Source organism: Amblyomma mixtum, chromosome 3 (genome assembly GCF_055824585.1).
Source record: "Amblyomma mixtum isolate Tamu chromosome 3, ASM5582458v1, whole genome shotgun sequence".
In the NCBI taxonomy this organism is placed as follows: Eukaryota; Metazoa; Arthropoda; class Arachnida; order Ixodida; family Ixodidae; genus Amblyomma; species Amblyomma mixtum.
Genome location: NC_143014.1, coordinates 174,590,354 through 174,616,803, shown reverse-complemented (window position 1 = coordinate 174,616,803; position 26,450 = coordinate 174,590,354). Strand labels below are relative to the sequence as shown.

Genomic DNA, 26,450 nt, shown 5'->3' with positions numbered 1-26,450 from the left:
ATCTTGTATTTAAGATCTCTGCATCTGGCCCAGCCAGGTAGATTTGACCGCCTTTAGCCCTGGGCTCCAGGATTTTTCAACTAAATTTATTTTCCCCACAACAAACAACACAAACGTTTTCTAGTAAAGAGCCGTCAGTCTTGTTCGCAGTCATAAAAACCAATACCAACAACTACACAGACATTGAAAACAAATTCTTGCACCATGCACAGATTAGCAATGAGCCAATCCTATATGGTAAGCATTAAAAGACTGCAGTCTTCACTTCAAATTAATGAGCTCCAGGTTTATCAGCTCGTCATTTTTAATGCGCTCGTGCAGAGAAAGTTAAGATACAGATATACTCATGCAAACAACCAAGAGAAAAGTGCATTATTAAGCAGCAAAACTGAATACATAACACAAATCATTCGCATATCCTCTGAACCTTCACTTAAAAAGCAACTTTCAGAAGCAGGTTGGTGCATTTGCAGTTACAGATAATAAAGATAGGTGGAAAACGAGACTAAAAATGGCAACTTCCATGCAGGCATGCTGTAGAATATTTATACCAATTAACATTTATTGATACACATTAACATTTACCAGGCTTTGCGCTGAACTACCCCTTGAGCACACTGTATAAATGCATTCAATAAACAGGGCATATGGCCACAAACACCTCAGCTGGGTACTACCATCACGAATAGGGCTTAGAGCTCACTAATGGAATTCCAAGTGAATTGCTACTGCCTTTCACTCGCACCATGTCCTTACACAATTCTGACCAGCCATGCGAGCGATGCTTCACAGCACTCATAGGTGGCTGGTCAACGCCAAGAGTGAGCGCGCTAGGAAAACCAGAACAAAATATGCATATCACAAATGCAAATGACAACAGAACAGAAGAAAAAAAGATGCAAGATGAGGTGACATGGCCATGGTAAATGGCACATTTCTCAGGGCCTTGAAATGCTAGCTGATGTTCAAGGCCAGACAAAAATACTCAAACCCAAATACCAGTGCTCATATTTCTTATTTTGCAAAAGAAATATCTCGAAAAACACCACATAGATTGCTTCATGTCATTACCACCATGTATTTCTTTAGGTCCAATAGTGAGGCAAAAAGAGCAGGACACATCCCACAGTCACCTACCTCTAGTTGGAACTTGAGATGAGTACGAAGTGCCTCAAACAGCAAAAAGCTCACACGTAAGGAGGACACAAAAATGGAAAGTCGAGATGAGCTCAAGAGCTGAAACAAACAAAAGCATGCCAAGTCATCAAAATTTCATTGAAGTTACACATAAATGCTGAATAATGAGTACACTAGTTATGCCATATATGGCAGTGTAGCAGCTGTGCTTAACAAAAGCTGACATAAGCCGTGCTTATGTCAGATGCAGAAATAAGCTGCTCAAAAAATGTAAACATTTTCAACAACATGAAAAAGGTTACAGGTTTAAGGATCTTAGTGCACCAAAGCAGCACTGTGGGCTGTGAAACGTGTCATAACAGTGATAATTTCAGTCGCAAAGTTTTCTTAAAAACGTGCTCCAAATTTCACTACACAGGCATTTCTGCATTTCATCTCTAATGAATGCTCAGCAGCTAAAAGAAACTGAGCCAGTAAAGTGGGTCGAATAGAAATAAGGGTAAGGACGTTTTCAGCATAAAAATGACGAGTTTGAGGCAGTTCTGTTCTTCCAAGAAGCCAGCCATGAAAACAGGGAAAAGGCACGACAAAAGGATATTGGGCAAAGTACACCCACCATGAGAAGGTTGCGGCACACATCATCTTTGACCAGGCTGAGCAAAGAGGGAAAGGAGCTGATGTGGTCAGCTCCACTTTCCAGAGCCACAGCAAGTAGGTTCAGGCCTGAATGGATCATCATCTCGAGGCTCTGTTGCTGCTGCTGGTTGTGGCCAACTGCCTCAGGCACGTACAGCAAGCTGGCAAGGAAGCGCAGCAGCTCCCATACACACGGCAGCCCATAAGGCACCACGGGGCCTGCACCTATGCCAACAGGAAGCAGCACACCAAACAACCGCTTAGGCAGGTGCCACTGGCAAAGAACCAACTACTAACAGCTTCCCGCGTAAACGCTATCAACAACAACAATATATAAACATAACAGTAATCTATTATTTTTGAACATACTATGAATTCTGCACCAGTGACCTGTTTCAATGAAATCGGCTGCTGATTCTACTTGTATTTTACCATTCTTTATTTCTTACACCTTACTGAAAGAAAACCTGCAGTGCCTACATGGAATTATCGCGGGGGATACAAAACTTTATAAGCGCCGCGGTGGCTCAGTGGTTATGGTGCTCGGCTGCTGACCCGAAAGACGCGGGTTCCATCCCGGCCGCGGCGGTTCAATTTCTTTGGAGGTGAAATTCTAGAGGCCCGTGTACTGTGCGATGTCAGTGCACGTTAAAGAACCCCAGGTGGTCTAAATTTCCGGAGCCCTCCACTACGGCGTCTCTCATAGCCTTAGTCGCTTTGGGACGTTAAACCCCATAAAGCAAAGCACAAAACTTTATAAAATAGATCCGCGTTAATTTGGTTCACCATATCTCATTAGCAATGAATTCCATTTCTTGATGGTCCACACAAAAGCAGTGTAGAAAAATGGTTGCTCTAGAGCTATACGGTTGGACCTTGCAGCCATCCCACAGAAGAGGTTCCAAGTACTACACTTACGCCCATGTCACACATGCAAAAAGATTGGCGTTAAGTGCCTAGGGCCTCCAGTTTTAATGAAATTCACACACTGTCACGCAGATGAACTTAAGGCGGGGCGAGGCTTTCAAATCAAACACCAGATTTTGTGTTATAAGGTCTTTCTAATTATATTTCAAAGGATGTTTCCCGAAAACAGCCCAGCAGCGACTTTAAAAAATGTTTTCTGTGACCATAGGTAGCAAGAAACTGGCTGAGATCTTCGTGAAAGTGCCAGTTTTCTCAAAAGTATTTTTTGACCTAGCTGCCCTGGTCGCAAAAAGCATAGCATGACAATGGCTTCATGGATTTTCATGCAGTTTGTTGCATTCCATTCCTTGATAAATTCTTTTGCAGTGACGTTCCTATATGTCTGAATTACTTTCTCATTTTCTTCAATCTGTCACCAATTTGACAGGACAGTAATGAATGCATTACGAAATCATGGATATAATGTTTTGTGTAGAAAAAGCTCACGTTGATAAAACATATGGAGAATGTCAAGGCATGAACCATTCCTTAGGCTAAAATTTAAGACTGACTCTAGGTTCCTATTAAGTTTTGTTGTCATGCCACGCTTTCTGCAAGTTTGGTATAGAAATGAAGCACATAAATATTTATAACGTCAAACTTACAGAAAGTATATGAGTGAAATTTAGCATTTATTAATTTAGTGCACTTCTCAATCAGCGTGCCATATTTCATCTCTCTATGCCAAAAAATAAAGTTTTGCCTCCCTGAAAAGGGTGTTCGAGCTTGGCCTACAAAATGCTTGCATTATGTAGAGTACAGGCCACAGAGCGTTCATGCCATGTACAAGACCACAAAAGTGATAGAAAATTTATAATACATTTTAAGAAATTCCCACTTTCGCACCTCGCAGTGACCAGTGGTTCCAGTGGTTTCGCGCAAAACCTGGCATACAACTCAATGCCATGCAAGTGACGTCAGCAGCCGGGGATTATCACTGGTTCGGCGCACCAACTCTCTCAGACGTCATGCAGCTCACATGAACAGATGGCTAAGCACTGTGCTTTAGAAAATGCCTCAAACTTACCTTCCCGACCCCCGTGCAGTGCTGTGAAACGCACACCATGCGGATTCACATAGTCATTGTCTCCAGTACCACCCATGGTGACCACTGTGCCTGTGCTTTCTTTTTCAATACTCGTTTCTAGGCTTGACGGCTCCTGTGCAACAAGGTTGTACTCACTCCCTGTCAGTTCTTGGCTCATAGACAGGACACTGTCCAGACCTTCCTGCACATAAAATAAAAGCATAACTTTGCAGATTATGCGCATGATGTATGAAAAGACTGCTATTTTACAGCTGTTTTTATCAAACTACCTCTTTGGTACAAGCGGCCCCTGATCTAGCGCTCACTGTGTGCATTCTGAACTGCAGGGCCTTGTGTACCTTTCAGCGAAGACCAACCCGAAAGCAATGTTCTGAGTAGATATGGCAGTAGCCACCCATGGCCATTTCTCACCATTGCTGAACACCACAAAAGCCACTCATAAAACACTGAAAGGCCAACTCTCCATCTCGATAAAAATTTTCACGGAAGGAACACATGAAGGAAAGCATAAATGTACATGGCATGACGACGAAAAGAAAAAGATGTAGCATACATCTTTAACCACAGCGGCATTCCAATACAGAAAGCGGGTATAGTACAGGGTACAGTCAGTCAGCTTTACTGGAAGCGAGCATGCCATTACCATAGTACCTAGCCAGTTGACTGAGATGGTAAACGCAGTGTGACACAAACACTGCACGGTTGCACAGCATGCCATTCCCAAACTGTCTAAATGCACTGCGTAATTCAAAAGCTAACAGGGCAAAACGCACATGGTCCAATTTGCCAGCAGGCTATATGATGGGGCCCTTGTGGCTCCTCGGGTGCTAGATGCACTACACATTAAGATAGAGCGCAACCGTACTACCAAATGTCTCGGAAGACCCAAGCATGCTATCGGACAGACACCACATCACTCAGAAATTCTTTTAGGCATCAGTGAGTGGCCTATCAGCTCTTCACACACAGTACATACCAGATTTCTCATATGAACATGCTGACACTCACAGAAAAGGCCTGCCAAACACACTAACAAATTCGTGGCACTAACAATACAGCACAAAATATCAATTTTTCAATGTCTTTTTGGCCTATGACAATAAAGTTGGACTGAAAATTATATGTTACAGTGGCCAGAGAAGAGTAGATTTTGGTGACCCCCTAGCAAGTTCTAGAAAAAGCTTCCTGGATGCTCAACATTATACCTGATAACATAGGTAAATAAGGACACCTTGTTTTGTATAAGAACATAATAAATTACTGAACTATAGTTCACTCTGCTCTAACCCGTCTCAAACTGAATTTTCACTCACATTTTGCATAGAGCAATGCGCACTATAGTGTCTTTTCAGCGCCAACAAATCACCACTGGGGTGAAACAGTTAGCATCAGTGTCTATGTTTATGTCACACATATAAATATTGAATATTTCTTCAATTTCGATGGCACTAATGCTGCACCTTAATCTCAATAACAAACCCTACCCTAATCTTGGGACAAAATTATGTAGTTTATCTCTGTTGGACAGCCCATTCGAGAGACAGGAAAATGCACCTTTTTTTTACAAAGTTTCAATGGTTGATCACATGTCTTACCTGTGCACAACTCAAAGAGTCTGCCTGACTGGTGTCTAAGTCAACGATAGATGGCACAGAGTCTGACAGGTGAATGACCCCCGTTAACGGGCCAGGTTCAAGGCTGGAATCAGATGCAGGTGGAAATTCAGATTCCGACGTTGTCCCAGGACCAGGCAAGGGGACTTTTGACGCTCCTGATCCCCCAGTCTCCCCAACAGGTGGCTGTTCGTCTGTTGTTGGAGTCTGCGGCTGAGATGCCACATTTGCTGGTGACTGTGGCACAGCATGTGCTTGGTGCTGTGCTTGTGAATCGTGCTCCCGAGGAATTTTTCTATGCTTGGGCACTGGAGACCGACGTTTCCTGGCATTTCTTGCGTTGTCCATGCCACTTGCCCTCATTTTCAACTGGGAGCAACGCAGAAACATGGAAGAGCAAATAAGCAGAATAACACAACAAGCGAAAAAAAGAATAGTAAAGAGGCTATTTCGTTTCCTGGCTCTGCGTCAGACATGCTTAACAACACAGCTAGCCTGCTCTAGAAATGTTTCTATAACCAAAGTTAAAAACTGCTCTAAAACTGCCAACATCATCCAAGCAATTCTCAACACAACATACACAACTCAGCAGGCATAATGTTACCTTGATGTACCGCAATGGGCAGCAGCATGCATGAACACATAAAGGAATTAGAATTTGCTAACAAGCACAAAGAAAAGTTGCTTTAGCTTCTGGTTGATTAGAGAAGAGCCTCACATTGCACCTGTTTTGGCAAGTCGCAGTCGGACTGATCCTAGTCTCATGATGCATCTAACAAAACCTAATTCCATAGTTTTCACAACAGCCGGATCAAAGTCAAAAGTAAATACAAAATTAACGGGCTCTGCAGAAATCTAGAACAAAACCCTCCAGGTGAAAACCTGAATGTGGTAAATAAACCACGTAATCCAGCATCCTTCTCTCATATTACATGAAATGGATTCGTAGTGCATGTCACTGCTTCAAAACAATGATTACACACTGTATATTGCACTCACCTTCTTTGAACAACCCCCTTTAGCAACTTCAGAAAACTGTGGAAGGCGAGAGAAAAGCAACTGCACCATGTCCATGAGAGCCTGCTCTGCCGACTTACGCAGTAGTTCTACAAGACAAAACAAACATAAATGTGTTTTATGAATAAGAGTCACATTTCCCAACATGCACTTATTGTGACCATTTTGCATATCAACAGAGTCAACACAAACAGCTTCAACAACACTAGCAAAGGTTTCCAACTTAAAGCTTAACAACTACACACCAGAAGAAGACCCAAGAGACAAACTGTTTTATTCCTCCTTCCCATTATACTGTCCTGAAGCAACAGAACACAGCAAAATATGACAGCATAACTGGTTCAGTAAAAAGCAATTGATGCAAGGTCAGGCTATGTAAGCAACCCAGTGTCACATAATAGGTAAGCATATAAAAACTAAAAATTGAGAATTGGTTTTTAAAGAAAGGAAATGGTGCAGTAATTGTCTCAGATCTCAGTAGACACCCAAACTGCGCAGTAAGGGAAGGAAGAAGGTGGAAGTGAAAGAGGAGAGAGAGAGAGAAAGAGGTGCCGTAATGGAGGGCTCCAGAGTAATTTCGACCACCTGGGGATCTTAACGTGCACTGACATCGCACAAGCTCACAAAAGTTGCATAATTATCTGCCGCTTACAAAACCACACTCTGCTTGAACCACTACCTCTGTCATGCTTACATCTTGCTTAAAAGTAGCAGTATATCACCAGCTTCACCTAATTTTTCATTTCACGTAATGGCAACTGCCCTTGTCTGTCGACAAAAAGTGGAAGTTAGTGAACATTAGTGAAAAGAAATGGAAAAGAACAAGGTGATAAAGTTTTCAGAAAAATAGGCTGTGACACTGTTTGCTAACACGCACAACAAACATAAAACATGCATCTCACATTTCACTGATAAGACCTCTCAGATGGCAGAACTGTTGCACCCGCCGCAGTGGCTCAGTGCTTAGTGCACTCGGCTACTGAACCAGAGTACCCATGTTCAAAACCAGCCACGGTGGCCACATTTCAATGGAGGCAAAATACAAAAGGTGCCCATGTGCTGTGAGATATGAGTGAATGTTAAAGATCCCCATGTTGTCAAAATTACTATGGAGCCCACCACTACGGCACCTCCTTCTCCCTTCTTTCATTACCTCCTTCCTCCCTTCCCTCACGGCACGGCTGAGGCACCCACAGAGAAGTGAGACAGTTACTGCGTCTTTCATTTCCTCAAAACCAATTTTCAGAGCTGCTGCCCTTTCCTCCAAGCAGCTGTAGTGTACCAAGTGTAGGTTTCTATTTAGTGGTGAAAGACCATCAAAATATTGCTACAAATATGCTGTACTAATGAAACAGTACAAACAATGGTGTCTCCATGAGTGTCCACAGTACGGCCACACAAGCACAAGTTAGGGCAAGACTGTCTCCAAAATCTACCACAATAGCCATGCAACACCTGGTCAAGTATGCAAATATCTCTTGCAATGGCAACAAAATGCGCAGCCAAAAAATAGCCCAGCATTTCATAAAAAGAGATTTTAAAGGTACTTTGAGGTCAACTCCATCCAATTTTTTTTTCTAAGCTAAAATCTATTCCCAGGCCTTTTCTGGCTATGCCGACGTTTGCCCACCACAAGATGCATTTATTGCTGAGAAAATTGGAGTTTAAAATGGAGCATTTTTTACCAGCCACTCAATTCAAGCTTATGACGTCAACACCGAAAAGGAATCTGTGATCGCCATTTCAAAGTGAATGGCAGTGCAAGCCAACCCAAGAGTGCCACGTACAAAGAAGGCATTGACATCACTGTAGTTTGCATGCAAAAATGGCCAATGGAGGCAGTACCTGCACTATGGCCAAACAGGCAAGTTGGTTATACATTTCTTCAGGGTAAACAGCGTGAAAGACGTAGATGGAAAGCAGAGGGAACACAGGACAACGCTCATCCTGTGTTTCCTCTGCTTCTTTCACACTGTTAGCCCTTAAAGGGGCTCTGAAAAGGGCTCTCAGTAATGTTGCGGTATGCCAAGGATGTTAAAGGACGCATATTACATTTATTATACTGCCTTCAACCATCGCAATACTTATTTGGTCAATCATAGCATAAAAATACTCGTGCTTGATTAAGACGATTTCCAATTGCACCTCAACAGTTTTGTCATGGTACAAAATGTCGAATTATTGAAATCTATGCCTATCAGCAAACCGTAAAACACAATGTGTAAAATGCACTTACCACTGAGCCTTGTCTCGAAGCAGATGCGAATGCAAGACTGCATCATTTCACACACGGACTCATTTGAAAGCAGGGCCCCCACGTGCGACAGAAAGAGAGATCGAAGGACAAGCAGTATTTTCATGAGCACCACCTCATCTGATGCAGGGTCAATGCCCATGAAACGGGCATGTGTAACAGCATCTGCAATACTTTCAGCTGCAGATGCTGATGACTCCAATCTGTGATCTGCAACACAAAAGCACATGAAATATGTACAGATGTTACAACTACTGGCCCCAAATTTTTAGAAATTCTAACCAGTCACCCTTAACTAAGCAGGATTGGCAGACTATCATGATCACTCTTTCGCGTTGGTTCTTTTTTACTCCACAATGTCCAGCTAAGTTGAAAACTCGTAAACTCCATCTGATAGCTTTTTAATGTTCTTTAAACAACAACCACAATTTAAACTTCCATAACATAAGCAAAAAATATCAACACGTAAACTTCCAAGCTTTGTCCACTCTGAATACCTGTGCTTAGGTATACATTCCAGACAAAAAAAAAATTGTGCTGAAAAACTAAACCTGCATGTACTAGAAGACTAAACAATGTTTGCTATGAACCAACCACTATATTGCAGCGGGAGACAAATATTGAGAACAGTTGGTCAAAGTAAGCATGGAAGAAAAGTTTGAAAACAAGTATTGTCACTGAGAATACACCACCACAACCGTCAGAACAACAAAGCAGAATAATTGCCAAAGAGCAGTAGACACCCTAGTATTTTCAAGTTCTCTCCTAACTGATCAAGATGTGGGTCAAAAGCTATTTAACAGTTTACTATATTAGGAAAAAATTTTTCCCAGTATAGTAAATTGCTAAATAGCTGTTGACCTACATTTTGATCGGTTAGGAGAGAATTCTGAATTATGGGGTTTAATGTCCCGAAGAGACACATGGGCTATGAAGGACGGCATTGTGGAGGGCTCCAGATTACTTTCGACCCTCTCAGGTCTTTTAACAGCACCTGGGTGCCTTTTACGTTTCACCTCCATCAAAACCCGGCCGCCGCGGTCTGGACTGAACCCAGGCCCTCCAGCTCAGATAGCTGAGCACCCTAACCACCAAGCCACAACAGTGGGTGGTTAATATGGTATTAAATGTGGATGCATTCCAGAGCTTACGACTACACATTACAAAAGGAATATACATGAGTACAATTAAAAGCACGTGGCTTTTCAGGTTTATGGTTTGTTTAATGTCCCAAAGCGACCCAGGTAGGTAAGGAGGGACGCCGTAGTGGAGGGCTTCAGATGATTTCGACCACCTGCTGTTCTTTAATGTGCATTGATATCACACAGTACACAGCCCTCTAGCATTTCACCTCCACCGAAATGTGACTGCCGCAGCCAGGATCGAACCTGCATCTTTCGGGTCAGCAGCCAAGCCCCATAACCATTGAGCGACCGCAGCAACGCAAGCAGCTTTTCAGGATCCTAGCGCACCTAGTAGCAACAGCTCAAAGCTGGTATGCTGTTTACAATCTGGCTAGCTCATTTTGATAATGATGATGAGTTTTTATAGCACAAGGGCAGTTTTGGTCAAAGAGCACCATGGCATCAGGTATTTTTTTTTTTTTTCAACTGCACAAGGTGTGGTTATAAGCCCATTTTCCAAGCATTTCACTCAAGAGAAGCCATGCACCAGGCCAGGGGAAAGCTTGTATACCCACTGTATCAGCGGTGGGTACCCAGCGGCACTGGGGAATGAACCCCTCACCTCCCGCACACGAGGTGGATGCTCAAACGATTAGGCCACTGCAGTGGTCGGCTAGCTCATTTTTCATAAATAACTACTTGCCTAGGCAAAATCCTGCAAATGCTCTTAGAAACAAAAAATTTCTAGACGCCATGCTGCATATAATTTATGCAGCTTTATATGCATGGTGCTGCAATTTTGTTCCCTTAGCAGATAAAAGTGATGGTAGTGGTGAAACAATGCTTTTTTTTTCAGAAATAAAAAAAAAGGCCAAGTGAGAAAACTAGACAAGAAATCTATGAGTTACAAAAGGGTCAAACAGTGCAATCACTTAGCTTCGCAAGAACTGAGCAGCCATGCAATAAAAAACACGATCCAAAATCACTTTTTCTGAAGCACAGGACCAGCTGAAAGCACACCCTGGCAAACCCAAAAGTACAGCCAAAAGTAAAGCACAGCTGCTGTCACCACTTACACTGCAGCAGTTGAATCGCTCATTCTATCAGCTTATTACACTGATAGAACAGTAGTTCGACGCTGCAACCACAGCACCTTCAACACTTAGAAACACAATGCCTTCCGACAATAATATCTTCTCCCATCTGTTAAGTTTTGGAGACATGATAAGTATCAGTTTGAGGAAGTAGGTGCTAAAAATGGGCAACAGCTGTCACCTTAATGCTCGTTTTCACAATGTACACTTAATTCCTCCTTTTAAAAAGATCCATCCAGGGACAAGAAATACATCAGCACATTAGATACTGCCCAACCAACTGCCTCTTTTCCAACAGCATAGACGTGTAAGCCATTTAACCCAAGAGACACGCGACACAAAATCATGATTTCCAAAAAAAAATCATCAAGCAGCAAAATCACCAAGGAATCAAAATGTAACTTGGTGACATCTGCATAATTTGCAACCTTTCCTGAGGGAAGAGAACAGGTAAATAACCTTAGCAGCGAAACGCTACAATGAAGCATTCCGGATTCCTACCACATAAGGTGGCAGAAAAACAGCAAACACGCATTTTGCATTCCCCTAACACATAAATTTTGTTACCAATAATGGGAATGAGCACACATCTTCACCGCAGCAGCAAAACGTCAGTCATTACAATACCATGCACTAGGAAACAAGAACACGAGTGATGACAGACTCATTGATTCATCTTAAATGCTTCCATATCACGGAGAGTAACATTTAACTGCAAACCAACACAAATAACTTTGCAATATATATATAGCACCAGGCACTCATTACTTGCATGGCATAATAATCAAGCCAACAAATGATGAGTGCTTCAGAGCGCACAAAACTGTCTAACATATTTACGTTCACACAGTATTTTGATAATGAACTATTTCAGCAAACAAAGTAATTTGACAAGGTAAGCAAACAAAGGTCTGTGTAGAAGTGAAGTCCATCAGCATGCCACCATCCACATTATGATTTCACAACACCACACAGTAAGGTGCATATATTATACTATAAACAAGTGCTAGAAATGTCAAATCTAAAATTTTAGGACGACAGTCATATTAAATGAACGAACTTAAAAAGGAAGAAGAATAAGCCCACGCTAAACATAACCAATACAACAGCTTACCTAAAAGGCCATAGGAGAGGAATTTGTTCACTGACGCAAGAGCTTGGCCAGTTACAATGCCACTAGTGTCATCTGAACGAATCGCCTCCAAGAAAGGTCCGAAATAAACGCTTGGCTCAATGTCAGAAATATCAGTGGAGCGGCCCAATGCGTCCTTCAGGTTTGAAAAGCTGCGGGTTAGAGCTTCGTGTTCTTCAGCCTGCAAAAAAATGAGGCGAGTGTGAACGCGCAGACATCGCGGTGGCAAAATTCACGAGCTTGTCACCTTAGTGTCATTGCATCACAGCAAGTATACCTTCAATATGAGAACGATTAAGTGAATACCTGATTGCTCTGTCCACTACTGCTCCGTCTCAGGGCGGCTGTTATGACCGATACCTCCCCGGCGATTATGTAGATGTGGTTTTCCGGGACATACATTCTGTTCGTTCGTCTGAAATTAAGCAAGAAACCGCACAGGTCCAATAATCAGGCTGACTTGTAGTTGACGTGCCATGCAAGTTCTTCCTACACGTCGTGCCGCGTAGAAATCGTACTGCAGAGGCAGATCACAGAGCACCGAAAGCAGTCGACAGAGTCAGCAACCACTGTAACCCCAGCTGTTTCTTAGAAATAACAAATATCACATAGTGAAAATGCACAGTATAGTGTATACCGATTGTTTTCCGGCGTTAAATTTCCTCGTAAATTGACATCCTGTCAAAATTATGAGCTTACAACCTCGGTTTGGCGCTGGACACTGTCATATGCAAACCCGTGACGCAAGGCTGCGCAGCCGTGCCACGTCAGAGGAATTGTGAAGGGAAAGCGCAAGTTTAATATATGTGAACAGGACTACATACCACTTGCAGAGGTGACCTGCTAAAAACTTTTGCTCAAGCCATATGCTCGACAGAAGGAAAAAAAAAGGGAGGGGGAGAAACAGCAACCAGAGGGACCGATCACGATCACCATGAGCGTGAACGTCACCTCTCAAAGGGCGGAAAATGACGGAACGAATTATTTGCGTAGTAACAAATTTTCAGTGTTCAAGCTTCTCGCATTGTTGCTTTCTTAATTCTAAGAATCTGAATGTCATGATTTTTAATTGATGTAAAGATGTTTACTTCTCTAAATTTCTAAAACACCTGATAAATAGGACGCGCGAATTTCAAAATGCAGACGAAGTTCACATGCCTACACTGTCAGGGCACACTGCAACCACTTGAATGAATTTTTGTTTTCACAGCGAGAAACTTGAAAACAGCTCGCTTTGCAAAAGGTCAAGCATACCGACCACCCCCACCACAAGAAAATAAAATTAAAAAGAAGAGAGAAAAGGGCATCATAAAGAAGAGTGCAAAGACAAGATCTGCTTTTTTTATCTTTTATTTTTGCACCATGATAACACAGAGCAGTGGCATTGGCATATCACCGACATATCGCCTAAATTCACGTATTACGTATTAGCGGTATCGGTAAAGGCCACAAAAAAGTAAAATGGGTTATTTCTGACATTCTAAACATCCTAACAACAACGCAGGAGCGTTCTTCGGTGAAATCCCGTGTGTTTTTCTTTTTCCTGATAGCCAGCCGCCCCGGTTGCGCATGGGACCGCGCCCACAATCATGGCCGCGACAGAAAAGCGCGTTCTAGAGCAACGGCTGTTTGCGCGTCTAGCGCGCAGCTGGCACTGCGAATCGGTGGGACGCCATGCGCGGCCTGGCCGGGTTTCGCTCTTCCCCGCACCGCCCTCCGGCGCTGCCGCGCTGCTGCAGCAGTTGTTGCTTTCGGCCGTCCCTGCTGGCGACGGTAGCGGCGCCCGACTTTTTTGAGCGCAAAATGTTTTTAGCTCTTGCTCTCGGCAAACTCAGACGAACGTCGCCCGGGAACCGCGGAGAACCTGCGGGCGAATGTGACGCCGAACCTGGCGAGCGAACGTAAAGCGAACTTTCCGAAACTATAAATTTCCGCGCGAATAGTATGCAGCTTGGCGCATGCTCAAGGAACCGGCGTGCCGCTGCAAAAGCGAGCCCGAGCCTTCAAAGCTTTCAAGTGACAGCGAAAATGGAGTTCTGGTAAAGCGGTTACACATTCGGTGGTTATTTCATCGGCAGACCTGCGGAAATGAACAGGTGCTAACATTGCTTGACTGTTTCGTTTGAGCATACATTAAAATCTGCGAACAATTTAAATAAGCCGAAATAAATGAGACGTCGTCCGCCTGCCCATCTTCTCAACCATCCGTGTCAAAGGAGCGTTCCAAATGCACTCGCACGCGCATAAAAGAGTGACATATACATAGTCATAAATTTCACTATTTTTACTAACGCTTTTAAATCTGCATTCTACTTTTGTAGAAGTTTCACTTACTGTCGGTTGTAGTAAGATACAGGTGTGAATACACTAAAGGAAAAAAAGATTATAGTCGCTATAGCTATGATGCTGCGTGTTATTTCGCAGAGGGTATGCGCGCGCAACGGTACCGGTGATGCGCTTAAAAATTTTATTCTGGTAGATATACGAACGCTTTCCTCCAACAAGATTTTTTAATGAATTTTCAGTCGGCGAAAGTTTTCAATGTATTTTCAATATATCAAAAAAGTGTTACACGCAGTTAAAAGCCAACTTCGCGTATCCGCATAGTGGCATCCTTAACACTTTCACAATTATGTGATCGACCCGAATTTCGAAGCCATGCCGACGAATATATCGCCCAGGGAAAATCCCGACGAAACCTACCTTGGCCCAACACGTTCCTGTCGTCTTTCGTATTCGTCCTAGTCTTTTTGGGCTGCCTCCCTTCGCTAAAAAAAACAAGCCCAAACGATAACTATAGTTCCTTTATTCGCTGCCTAGTTTTCTATTAGACTAACAGAAATGCGCGTCGGTTTCGTTATTTTTTTTATTAAAGCGATAAGTACACAGCCATAAGTTTAATTTTAGTCATAAATTTCACTCTGATGTCCAAGGTCATTGGATACTTGTTTACATTTCTAGTCTTCGCTGGAAATCCTTCCCGCGCGCAGAGCTAAACGTGTCACCTTTTCACTTCGCACATGCAACGCGCACGGGGCACCATCCACCCTCCGCTGTTTTAGCTGTAAAAAAATTATTCGGCCAGTCGACAGTGCAGTTAGCGCCTGCGGTCTCTGTCTACCTTGATGGTTTGTTGGTTGGTCGGTTTGTGGGGGTTTAACGTCCGAAAGCGACTCAGGCTATTAGAGACACCGTAGTGAAGGTCTCCGGAAATTTCGACCACCTGGGGTTCTTTAACGTGCACTGACATCGCACAATACACGGGCCTCTAGAATTTCGCCTCCATAGAAATTCAACCGCCGCGGCCTGGATCGAACACGTGTCTTTCGGGTCAGGAGCCGAGCACCATAACCACTGAGCCACCGCGGCGGCCCCTTTCCACCTTGTGGTGGCTCAAGAACATTGTTCCTATTTTGCGACGCACAGCTGCGGGAGGCACTTATCAAATTAGTATTGTGACGAGTCAAAAGTCGCTTTGGCTCGATGCTCCGGGTCCGCAACTATGGTCTGGTTGCGTCGCTCCGTCTGCATCCTACATGGTCTCCATCCTACTGTCCTTACCTAAGTACGGCGCGCCATTAATTAATGTGTGTTTAAGGAAACTTTCTCGCGCCATAAAACTTCACCCTCCTCCCTGCAGCTTTCACCATGGGGGAGGTCACTCCGTCCCCCGTAATTTTTGTGTTCGGTTCTGGTATGTTTTAGTGCGCGCCTCCGCGTGGCCCGTGGCGTGGGGTGTCTACAGCAAGGAGGTTGATCTACAGTCAGTCTGCCGCGCTGGGCCGCGCATGCGCGCGCGCTGCGGGGCTACATTACACCTCACGCTATCACGTGGCGTGATCACGGGGGACCAACTCTCTGCTTTTTTACTACATTTTTACTTTATAAGACTAGGCTTCAAGGTTGTCGCCGGACGCTCCCTTCTCAGTTTTTATTTTTTTCCTCCATGGATTTCACAACGACCATGCAGTGATCGTAGCTTATCCCGAGAGACATCTAGCCATCATCATCATCATCATCATGGTCATATTCGCACGAGGAAATGGATGTTCCATTGCTAAGCTAGCTGTGTTCCGATTTTGCTTTGCCCAATAGCCAAGGCAGGACTCCATCGAGGCTTCGTCACAGGTGGCTATCAGCGATCACACTGCCCGAGAAAGGAGACCAAGGCCCGCGCACTGAACCTGTCTCACCATGGACGGAGAAAGACCGAGACCGCCTGGTGAGGGAGCCGTGCAGGCGAATGTTACTGGTGCGTTGAATGGAGGCATTGTGGCGGACATGGACGTCGGCCAGGAACCAGCGAGGAACGCGCAGGAGCAGCGTTTCGACCCCTCCGAAGTGCGTTACCACGATTTCTTCCTGCATCTCAATGCATTCTTGCTCACCCTAGACCGCCGGGCGAAGAGGAGATGCGGCGGCTAGACCAACGCCTCTCTCTTGACGACCTCCTATTGCTGTTGGCAGATTTCCATCGACAAGAACTTTGGTGTGACATGGGAACGTGCGATAGCGTTGGAGTCGGAACTGCCACCACTGCCACTGACTTTCCTTTTTTTTTGCGTTAACTGTTCCTTGTCTCATTGAGAAGAACCTTTGTCCTAAGCTTTGCGTCAGCACACATAACCATTTGATATGGTACATGGTACACTTGCCGAAGCCTCATTTCTCGACGAGCGCGAAGCGGCCAAAAACTGAAGAAGTTTGCGGGATTATAAACGCCGCTGTTGTATGATTCCTGTTGGTCAAATCAGTCTCAGTTTTGTGTTTCCAGTTGATGCCTGGCAAAAAATAAACAGTGTGTTCTACAAAGAAATTGCTCACGTGATTTTCAGATTTTTTTTTCGCACTTTGGCCACTTGGCCAAATAATGCGGAGACATCCACTATCGGCGTCCCTCACTGCCCATAGGTCACTTCGGGACGTTAAACTACGCGAATTGTTAAGGCGAAAACTTTAATGCCTCATCGTTGTCGACAGAAGGTTGCCAGCAAAAACTTGTCAGCAGAGGTGTCACGCTTTTTAGTGGTGTCCACCGATATATGTGAGACAGTTACTGCTTAATTTTCTTTCCTCAAATGCAGTTTTCATTTTTTTCATTACGGCCCCTCTTTTTTCTTTCACTCCCACTTCCTCCCTTCCTATACGGTGCTGATTTGATTTGATCATCTATTACTAAAAGTCCTGCAGCCATCGCATTTGCGCGTGTTGGAGCTGACACTGTATCATTTGGAAAAAGCAGCCGCCGGCCGTCCTTATTGCGCAAGTGCTTTTACCACAGACCCCGACCCGTAGACTCTCCCCGCCTGTCAGCGGCAGGGCTGCTGGAATAGTTCAGACTAAGAAGAAAATTGGGGTAATTATTTGGCGAAGAAAAATTTTTGAATATGTAGTAAGTGCTCCTCATTTTAGGTTCGCTTAGATGAATATTCATCTATATATACTTCGCCTATACTGGGATGTGCCATTCACAACTTCGTCTGTATTGGTGATGATGCGTAGCGAAGGCCTTTGGATTAATTTCGACCACTTGGGATGTGTAGCTCCCACAGAAGTCTCAGTACTCGAGAAAACTGCGCGGTGTGCATCCGTCAACTCGGCCTTTAAAAAAAAAATGTATGAATTTCTATCATGCAAGCACAAACGCCCTTAGCGAAAAACAAGATGCGCTAAAAATGCATTTCAAACATAATGTATTTATTTCATATTTATTTCGCATTTTTTTGTCCCTATGCTTGAACTCCAATACGAATGCTTTCTAAGTATACAAGAAATAATATTTTTAACGTTCTTAAAAATACGAGAAAAGTACCTTTTTGCCCGCTTAGCATATTTATAATGCATCAGAAATATACTAAAAATATACACTAAATACATTAGAGTACATTAGAAATAGACTATAAATATACATTTAATACATGAAAAATATATTCAGTTGGGCTTAAAAAAGGTTTATTGGACGGCTCCATAGAGTGAGACGGGTTAATGCTTCAACTGCAGAACAAATTGTAAACGTGTAATCATCATCAATCAAGAGGTGTATGAGATTATAAGGTCACGTGACGGAATGTGAACGGCAAAGATACCTACACAGCAAATCACGACGAAAGTGAGCAGCAAACAAGTGCTCCGACATGTTTTGCACGTGGCTTTTGCCTTATAAATACCCACCGAGAGCGGCGCACTATCTTGCCCAGTAAGCGTTTTTTGCGCAAAGACCGTGGGCACCCAAATTATCACAGGAGTGCCATATTGGTCGCATTCGAGTCTGGTGGAAATATAGAACCGAATTGCTAGTTGAAACTTGCGTTAGTAATAAGTCAGGAGTCGAACTGTCTGCCAACGGATACACGGGCGTGCCAGTCGGGGTCCTTTTCGCTGGCATATTCGGGCCCGCGGAACTACCCAAGGCGCCATTGCCGGTATAGTGCTATCACGTTCTCCGCATGTAATGTAAATAAGTGGTGATTACCTTCCTGCTGGTAGTTACCATAAACGAAAGGACGACAGGAAAGGGAGAGTTTTCACTGTTCCCTGAGATGTAATTTCGAGCCCTAGATAGTTCCACGCTAGCTTCAAGTGTAATGCAGATAAGTTTACGCGGACTGTCCTTTTTTTTAGAATTTAAGTATACTTTAGGCGGATTGATTGCATATTTACGAAAGTACACTTTACATACATTGTCCACAGCAAAATGCGATTTCCCGAAACTCAATTTCGAGCATTAGATTGTTCAACAGCAGCTTGAGGTGTGTTCCAAATATTGTAATGCGGACTGCCAATTTGCAAGAATTTAGGTATACTTTGGACGAATTAATTGTAAAACAGCTAAATGGGCGAGTTGGTGGTACATATTGAAAGGTAAAAAGCGCGAAGACGAAGACCGCAGCAGAAAAAACAACGGCAGCCGACTACCTGTAGTCGGCGTTGTCGATTGTGTGTAAACGAGCACGAGACTTCACACGGTTGGTAGTAAACATTTTTTTTTTAACTAATATGCCTTGAACGCTGCGTATTATGCCCGTTTCGTTGTTTATGTTTCTTGTCTGCCTCTTCTTAATTTACTCATGTGAAATGATGGTACAAAAACACATGTGAGCAGTAAAATTTTAGCAATTTGGAGCTCTATTTGTCTTCACCTAGCTATTACGGAGCATGTGTTTGTCGTTCATGTTTTTCGCAATGCATGTTAAGACCGCCAGTACTGCGCCTTTTATCAGAACCAGAACACGCCATGGCACATAGACGTACTTGCCACTCGCTGCTTAACGAGGGTTCTGCAGCTTTGAATTCAAGTGGGCAAAACGTATCTGATCAGTGCGCCTACGCCCTTTAAAGGAGAGAGAGAGAGAGAGAAGAGAAAGAAAGTGCTAAAACTGATTTTCGCTAATGGCAGGATTCTCCGGTAAAGGCTTGTCGTCTGCACTCGGCATAGCGTGGCACCCCTCGTTGAGCAACTCTGTTCTAACGGATGCTCAGAATTGCGCCCACGCATGTTGTACTAGCTTTGGGGCTTCTCTTTTCTCCTCGGTGGCCCGCTCAAAACAAAGCTTAGCGCAGAAATGAGGCATCTAAACATGGCCCATACGTCATGCACGCTCCCTGCGCGAGCAGCGACCGCACGACGGATGGATGGATGGATGGATGGATGGATGGATGGATGGATGGATGGATGGATGGATGGATGGATGGATGGATGGATGGATGGATGGATGGATGGATGGATGGATGGATGGATGGATGGATGGATGGATGGATGGACGGGTGGACGGATGGACGGATGGACGGATGGACGGACGAACTAATGGATGGATGGATGGATGGATGGATAGATGGATGGATGGATGGATGGATGGATGGATGGATGGATGGACGGATGGATGGACGGACGGACGGACGGACGGACGGACGGACGGACGGACGGACGGACGGATGGATGGAAGGCAGGAGCGCCCCATTTGAAACGGTGTGGTGGCAGCTGCCACCATGCTGTTTTTTTTCTTTATTTTATTGCGAAGCAATACTACTTTAGCTACCACCTCAGCCCGTCAAAACGCGAGGCGGTGGTAGGCACGGTTGACCTTTAGCATGACGTCTGGTGTGACGTCACACCATCTGTGTAAAAACGGGGCTCCATCTCACGCCGTCGCGATGCGAGGCGGTAGGCCCGGAGCGGCGGCCTAACTCCCGCTCCTCTCACCAGGGGCGCCGCGCTAGGAGTGACGTTACACCATCTGTGTAAAAAGGGGGGCCCGGCTCGAGCCGTCGCAGTGCGAGGCGGCAGGCACCGACGGCTCAAGCTAGTACGGTACCGCACGTACTGCTTCGTAATTACCAGGCATAACCAAGCTAAGCCACCACCAATTTTTTTTTATTTAAGTGTTATAAATTGTCTTAAAATTCGTCATTTTCTACAAATGCGTTTTCAGTCCTACACTTTTAAAATTATGTCCCCTCTGCTTTTGAGACAATAATCTTCCAATCGCTTTTTGTTAACTTCCACCGCTGATTTATTTACATGAGAATTGTTATCTCTGAACCCCAGGTAGGCCCTGTTAACACTAGGGTGCGTCGATGCGCGGCGGTCACGCGCTCCCAGTTGTGAGATACAGCCTGTGCAGCCTTTGCCAAAAAAAAAAAAAAGAGTAGAGCCAGAGGGGTTTGGTTCTGAGCCGTGTAGCGAGCCTCTCGAGCACATTGGGCAGTCCTACACTTGGGAGGGTTGAGGACGCGAGTTCCTCCCACCCTCAAGAGACAAGGGCTGCTGAGGATGCAAAATGAGCCACGCTGCAGGGCTCCAAAGCAAAAGCCTTCGGCTGTATATTTTTCGCAAAGGCTGTACGTTCTAAAATGGGGAAGTTGGTCCTGCAGTGATGCGTCATTGAAGGTCCCGTGCATGCTGGGTGCGCCCGGCCGGTGTTTACCACGATCGCTACGGTGGTTCTGTGGTTTTGGAGTTCGGCTGCTGAGCACATCCTGCGGCGGCGGCCGCATTTCGACGCAGAAAAACGAAAGGACTCGTGTAATGTGCGCCGTCAGATCACGAATCAAAGAACTCTGGGTACTGAAATGAGCGCAGAGCCTCCAGCGGCATATTTACTCTTTTCTTTGTATATTCCCTTCCGGCGTGGGATGACACCGTGGGATCTGGATGACACCGGATCAAACAATTAGCAGTAACGGAGCTGTCTCTACCACGGCGATGATGGGTGTGGCTGCTGCTTGCTGCGTCTGAATCAAGGCAATTCCGTTGATGGCTTCTCTCCCTGCTGCCTGAACGCTGGCCTGCAGGATTTCCGCTACGTTAATCCTTGACTGTGGTATCGGAGGTAAGTTTCCACTTGTCACCGCGTTGTCGGATCCGCCTTGGCTTGAGTCGTCGGCGTCGTCGTTCCCGGCATCGCTGCTCGGTCGTCCGCCATCTTCGTTTGCCATATCCGTTGAAGATGTTCCGGTGCAGGTGACAGGCATGGTGGGGCTTGCCGGTTAACTTCGTAAGTTAGGGCGAACGTTTACTCTATCCCACTTCTGAATTGTTAGGATAAAAGAAGAATTCAATGATCTTTATTCGTCAATCCGTTACTAAGGAGCGCTGGGTTAACAAGAGGCCGTGTTGCTTCTTTCGTTTCCAACACCTGAGTCTGTTGTCTTCACGCGCCGCGCGAGCGCTCGTCTTCCTCATCCTCTCCTCACATCACTCTCTCCTCACACGGGCGGCTCGGGTTGCTCTGACTCATAGATCGGGTTGCTCGCCCTCCGTCGAAGGATCTCCGTCGGCGGGGATGAGCTGGCGTTCACACACATTTGTAAGCCTCAGAGATCCGTCCCATCTTTTCTCCTGTTTCGTCATCATGCTTGTACTTGCGAGATTCGTGGTCCGTGGCGGCGATTTTTCTACCTTTCAAGAGCTTTGTTTTCCGTAAGATGGCTGTTTTTGTGGTCAGAAGCAGGTATTCTATAAATACAAAGCAACTTCAGTTTCTCTTCAGTGTCATTTTAAGATAGATTCAATCTCTACGCTCCATTTCATAAGTATTTCGCATTGTACTGGAAGCAACGAGCGCAAAACGGCGGCTTCCTCCAATGTGTTGTTCTCATGCTCTGGCAGGGTTACATGACAAGCCTAAAAGCCGTCGCCTCGAGCTCGTGGCTTTCACTCCACTGCGAACGTGTGAAATGGAGTATATAGTACAAGATGTATTGATAAATCTTTTGACCAGCTAATTGTACCAGACATTTTTGAAACTACAGAAAACATCTAATAAGATGTTTGTCACCCAAAATTGACAGAACATTAGCTATGATACGGCCCCTATACACATTTCTATGTCTTGAAAAGGTTTGACAGGTTGGCTTGCAGATGTTTCATAGCTCCCCTTAACGCTTAGCTATCATACAGACCTCTTGCATGTCTAATCAAGATACATTCTAGAGCCGTTGCTGAGTGGTTTGTGTGTTTCCGTGACGTTTTCTTTTATACAGTATGATATTTATTAAACATGAAGTGTTTCACGGCCAACACAACGATTTTGTGATGTCCTTGGCCATTGGATACTTGTTTACACTTCTAGTCTTCGTTGAAAATCCTTCCCCCTCGCAGAGCTAAACGTGTGACCCTTTCACTACGCGCATGTAACGCCCACGGGGCACCAGCCACCCTCCGCTGTTTTAGCTGTAAAAAAAATATTCGGCCAGTCAACAGTGCAGTTAGCGCCTGCGGTCTCTCTCCACCTTGATGGTTTCTTGGTTGGTCGGTTTGTGGGGGTTTAACGTCCGAAAGCGACTCAGGCTATGAGAGACGCCGTAGTGAAGGTCTCCGGAAATTTCGACCACCTGGGTTTCTTTAACGTGCACTGACATCGCACAATACACGGGCCTCTAGAATTTCGCCTCCATAGAAATTCAACCGCCGCGGCCGCGATCGTACACGCGTCTTTCGGGTCAGGAGCCGAGCACCATAACCACTGAGCCACCCCGGCGGCCCCTTTCCACCTTGTGGTGGCACAAGAACATTGTTCCTATTTTGCGACGCACAGCTGCGGGAGGCACTTATCAAATTAGTATTGTGACGAGTCAAAAGTCGCTTTGGCTCGATGCTCCGGGTCCGGCACTTATGGTCTGGTTGCGTCGCTTCGTCTGCATCCTACATGGTCTCCATCCTACTGTCATTACCTAAGTACGGCGCGCCATTAAATAATGTGTGTGTAAGGAAACTTTCTCGCACCATAAAACTTCACCCTCCTCCTTGCCGCTTTCACAATGGGTGAAGTCACTCCCTCCCCCGTAATTTATGTGTTCTGTTCTGGTATGTTTTAGTGCGCGCCTCCGCGTGGCCCGTGGCGGGTGTCTATAGCAAGGAGGTTGATCTACAATCAGTCTGCCGCGCTGGGTCGCGCATGCGCGCGCGCTGCGGAACTAGATTTCATCGCACGCTATCACGTGGCGTGATCACGGGGGACCAACTCTCTGCTTTTTTACTACATTTTTACTTCATAAGACTAGGCTTCAAGGTTGTCGCCGGACGCTCCCTTCTCAGTTTTTATTTTTTTCCTCCATGGATTTCACAACGACCATGCAGTGATCGTAGCTTATCCCGAGAGACATCTAGTCATCATCATCATCATCATCATGGTCATATTCGCACGAGGAAATGGATGTTCCATTGCTAAGCTAGCTGTGTTCCGATTTTGCTTTGCCCAATAGCCAAGGCAGGACTCCATCGAGGCTTCGTCACAGGTGGCTATCAGCGATCACACTGCCCGAGAAAGGAGACCAAGGCCCGCGCACTGAACCTGTCTCACCATGGACGGAGAAAGACCGAGACCGCCTGGTGAGGGAGCCGTGCAGGCGAATGTTACTGGTGCGTTGAATGGAGGCATTGTGGCGGACATGGACGTCGGCCAGGAACCTTCGAGGAACGCGCAGGAGCAGCGTTTCGACCCCTTCGAAGTGCGTTACCACGATTTCTTCCTGCATCTCAATGCATTCTTGCTCACCCTAGACCGCCGGGCGAAGAGGAGATGCGGCGGCTAGACCAACGCCTCTCTCTTGACGACCTCCTATTGCTGTTGGCAGATTTCCATCGACAAGAACTTTGGTGTGACATGGGAACGTGCGATAGCGTAGGAGTCGGAACTGCCACCACTGCCACTGACTTTCCTTTTTTTTTGCGTTAACTGTTCCTTGTCTCATTGAGAAGAACCTTTGTCCTAAGCTTTGCGTCAGCACACATAACCATTTGATATGGTACATGGTACACTTGCCGAAGCCTCATTTCTCGACGAGCGCGAAGCGGCCAAAAACTGAAGAAGTTTGCGGGATTATAAACGCCGCTGTTGTATGATTCCTGTTGGTCAAATCAGTCTCAGTTTTGTGTTTCCAGTTGATGCCTGGCAAAAAATAAACAGTGTGTTCTACAAAGAAATTGCTCACGTGATTTTCAGATTTTTTTTTCGCACTTTGGCCACTTGGCCAAATAATGCGGAGACATCCACTATCGGCGTCCCTCACTGCCCATAGGTCACTTCGGGACGTTAAACTACGCGAATTGTTAAGGCGAAAACTTTAATGCCTCATCGTTGTCGACAGAAGGTTGCCAGCAAAAACTTGTCAGCAGAGGTGTCACGCTTTTTAGTGGTGTCCACCGATATATGTGAGACAGTTACTGCTTAATTTTCTTTCCTCAAATGCAGTTTTCATTTTTTTCATTACGGCCCCTCTTTTTTCTTTCACTCCCACTTCCTCCCTTCCTATACGGTGCTGATTTGATTTGATCATCTATTACTAAAAGTCCTGCAGCCATCGCATTTGCGCGTGTTGGAGCTGACACTGTATCATTTGGAAAAAGCAGCCGCCGGCCGTCCTTATTGCGCAAGTGCTTTTACCACAGACCCCGACCCGCAGACTCTCCCCGCCTGTCAGCGGCAGGGCTGCTGGAATAGTTCAGACTAAGAAGAAAATTGGGGTAATTATTTGACGAAGAAAAATTTTTGAATATGTAGTAAGTGCTCCTCATTTTAGGTTCGCTTAGATGAATATTCATCTATATATACTTCGCCTATACTGGGATGTGCCATTCACAACTTCGTCTGTATTGGTGATGATGCGTAGCGAACGCCTTCGGATTAATTTCGACCACTTGGGATGTGTAGCTCCCACAGAAGTCTCAGTACTCGAGAAAACTGCGCGGTGTGCATCCGTCAACTCGGCCTTTAAAAAAAAAATGTATGAATTTCTATCATGCAAGCACAAACGCCCTTAGCGAAAAAGAAGATGTGCTAAAAATGCATTTCAAACATAATGTATTTATTTCATATTTATTTCGCATTTTTTGTCCCTATGCTTGAACTCCAATACGAATGCTTTCTAAGTATACAAGAAATAATATTTTTAACGTTCTTAAAAATACGAGAAAAGTATCTTTTTGCCCGCTTAGCATATTTATAATGCATCAGAAATATACTAAAAATATACACTAAATACATTAGAGTACATTAGAAATAGACAATAAATATACATTTAATACGTGAAAAATATATTCAGTTGGGCTTAAAAAAGGTCTATTGGACGGCTCCATAGAGTGAGACGGGTTAATGCTTCAACTGCAGAACAAATTGTACACGTGTAATCATCATCAATCAAGAGGTGTATGAGATTATAAGGTCACGTGACAGAATGTGAACGGCAAAGATACCTACACAGCAAATCACGACGAAAGTGAGCAGCAAACAAGTGCTCCGACATGTTTTGCACGTGGCTTGCCTTATAAATACCCACCGAGAGCGGCGCACTATCTTGCCCAGTAAGCGTTTTTTGCGCAAAGACCGTGCGCACCCAAATTATCACAGGAGTGCCATATTGGTCGCATTCGAGTCTGGTGGAAATATAGAACCGAATTGCTAAGTTGAAACTTGCGTTAGTAATAAGTCAGGAGTCGAACTGTCTGCCAACGGATACACGGGCGTGCCAGTCGGGGTCCTTTTCGCTGGCATATTCGGGCCCGCGGAACTACCCAAGGCGCCATTGCCGGTATAGTGCTATCACGTTCTCCGCATGTAATGTAAATAAGTGGTGATTACCTTCCTGCTGGTAGTTACCATAAATGAAAGGATGACAGGAAAGGGAGAGTTTTCACTTTTCCCTGAGATGTAATTTCGAGCCCTAGATAGTTCCACGCTAGCTTCAAGTGTAATGCAGATAAGTTTACGCGGACTGTCCTTTTTTTTAGAATTTAAGTATACTTTAGGCGGATTGATTGCATATTTACGAAAGTACACTTTACATACATTCTCCACAGCAAAATGCGATTTCCCGAAACTCAATTTCGAGCATTAGATTGTTCAACAGCAGCTTGAGGTGTGTTCCAAATATTGTAATGCGGACTGCCAATTTGCAAGAATTTAGGTATACTTTGGACGAATTAATTGTAA

General features: G+C 44.9%; 1 protein-coding gene across 3 annotated transcripts in view; it reads right to left on the bottom strand.

Moving 5' to 3' along the window:
• garz (Sec7 domain-containing protein garz) overlaps positions 1 to 12,984 on the bottom strand; it is a 59,648-nt gene extending 46,664 nt beyond the window's left edge. For 2 of the 3 annotated variants that reach the window (XM_089581976.1, XM_089581977.1), the window contains exons 1-9: positions 12,846 to 12,984; positions 12,328 to 12,436; positions 12,004 to 12,202; positions 8,654 to 8,881; positions 6,400 to 6,506; positions 5,383 to 5,769; positions 3,767 to 3,968; positions 1,754 to 1,998; positions 1,138 to 1,236 (exon numbers count right to left, since the gene is read on the bottom strand). In XM_089581976.1, coding sequence (XP_089438102.1) covers positions 1,138 to 1,236; positions 1,754 to 1,998; positions 3,767 to 3,968; positions 5,383 to 5,769; positions 6,400 to 6,506; positions 8,654 to 8,881; positions 12,004 to 12,202; positions 12,328 to 12,423 — 1,563 coding nt within the window. In that variant the 5' untranslated portion in view covers positions 12,424 to 12,436; positions 12,846 to 12,984. The remainder of the gene's footprint in view (positions 1 to 1,137; positions 1,237 to 1,753; positions 1,999 to 3,766; positions 3,969 to 5,382; positions 5,770 to 6,399; positions 6,507 to 8,653; positions 8,882 to 12,003; positions 12,203 to 12,327; positions 12,437 to 12,845) is intronic. The other variant, XM_089581978.1, reaches the window with a different exon arrangement.
• Positions 12,985 to 26,450: the final 13,466 nt, after the last annotated feature.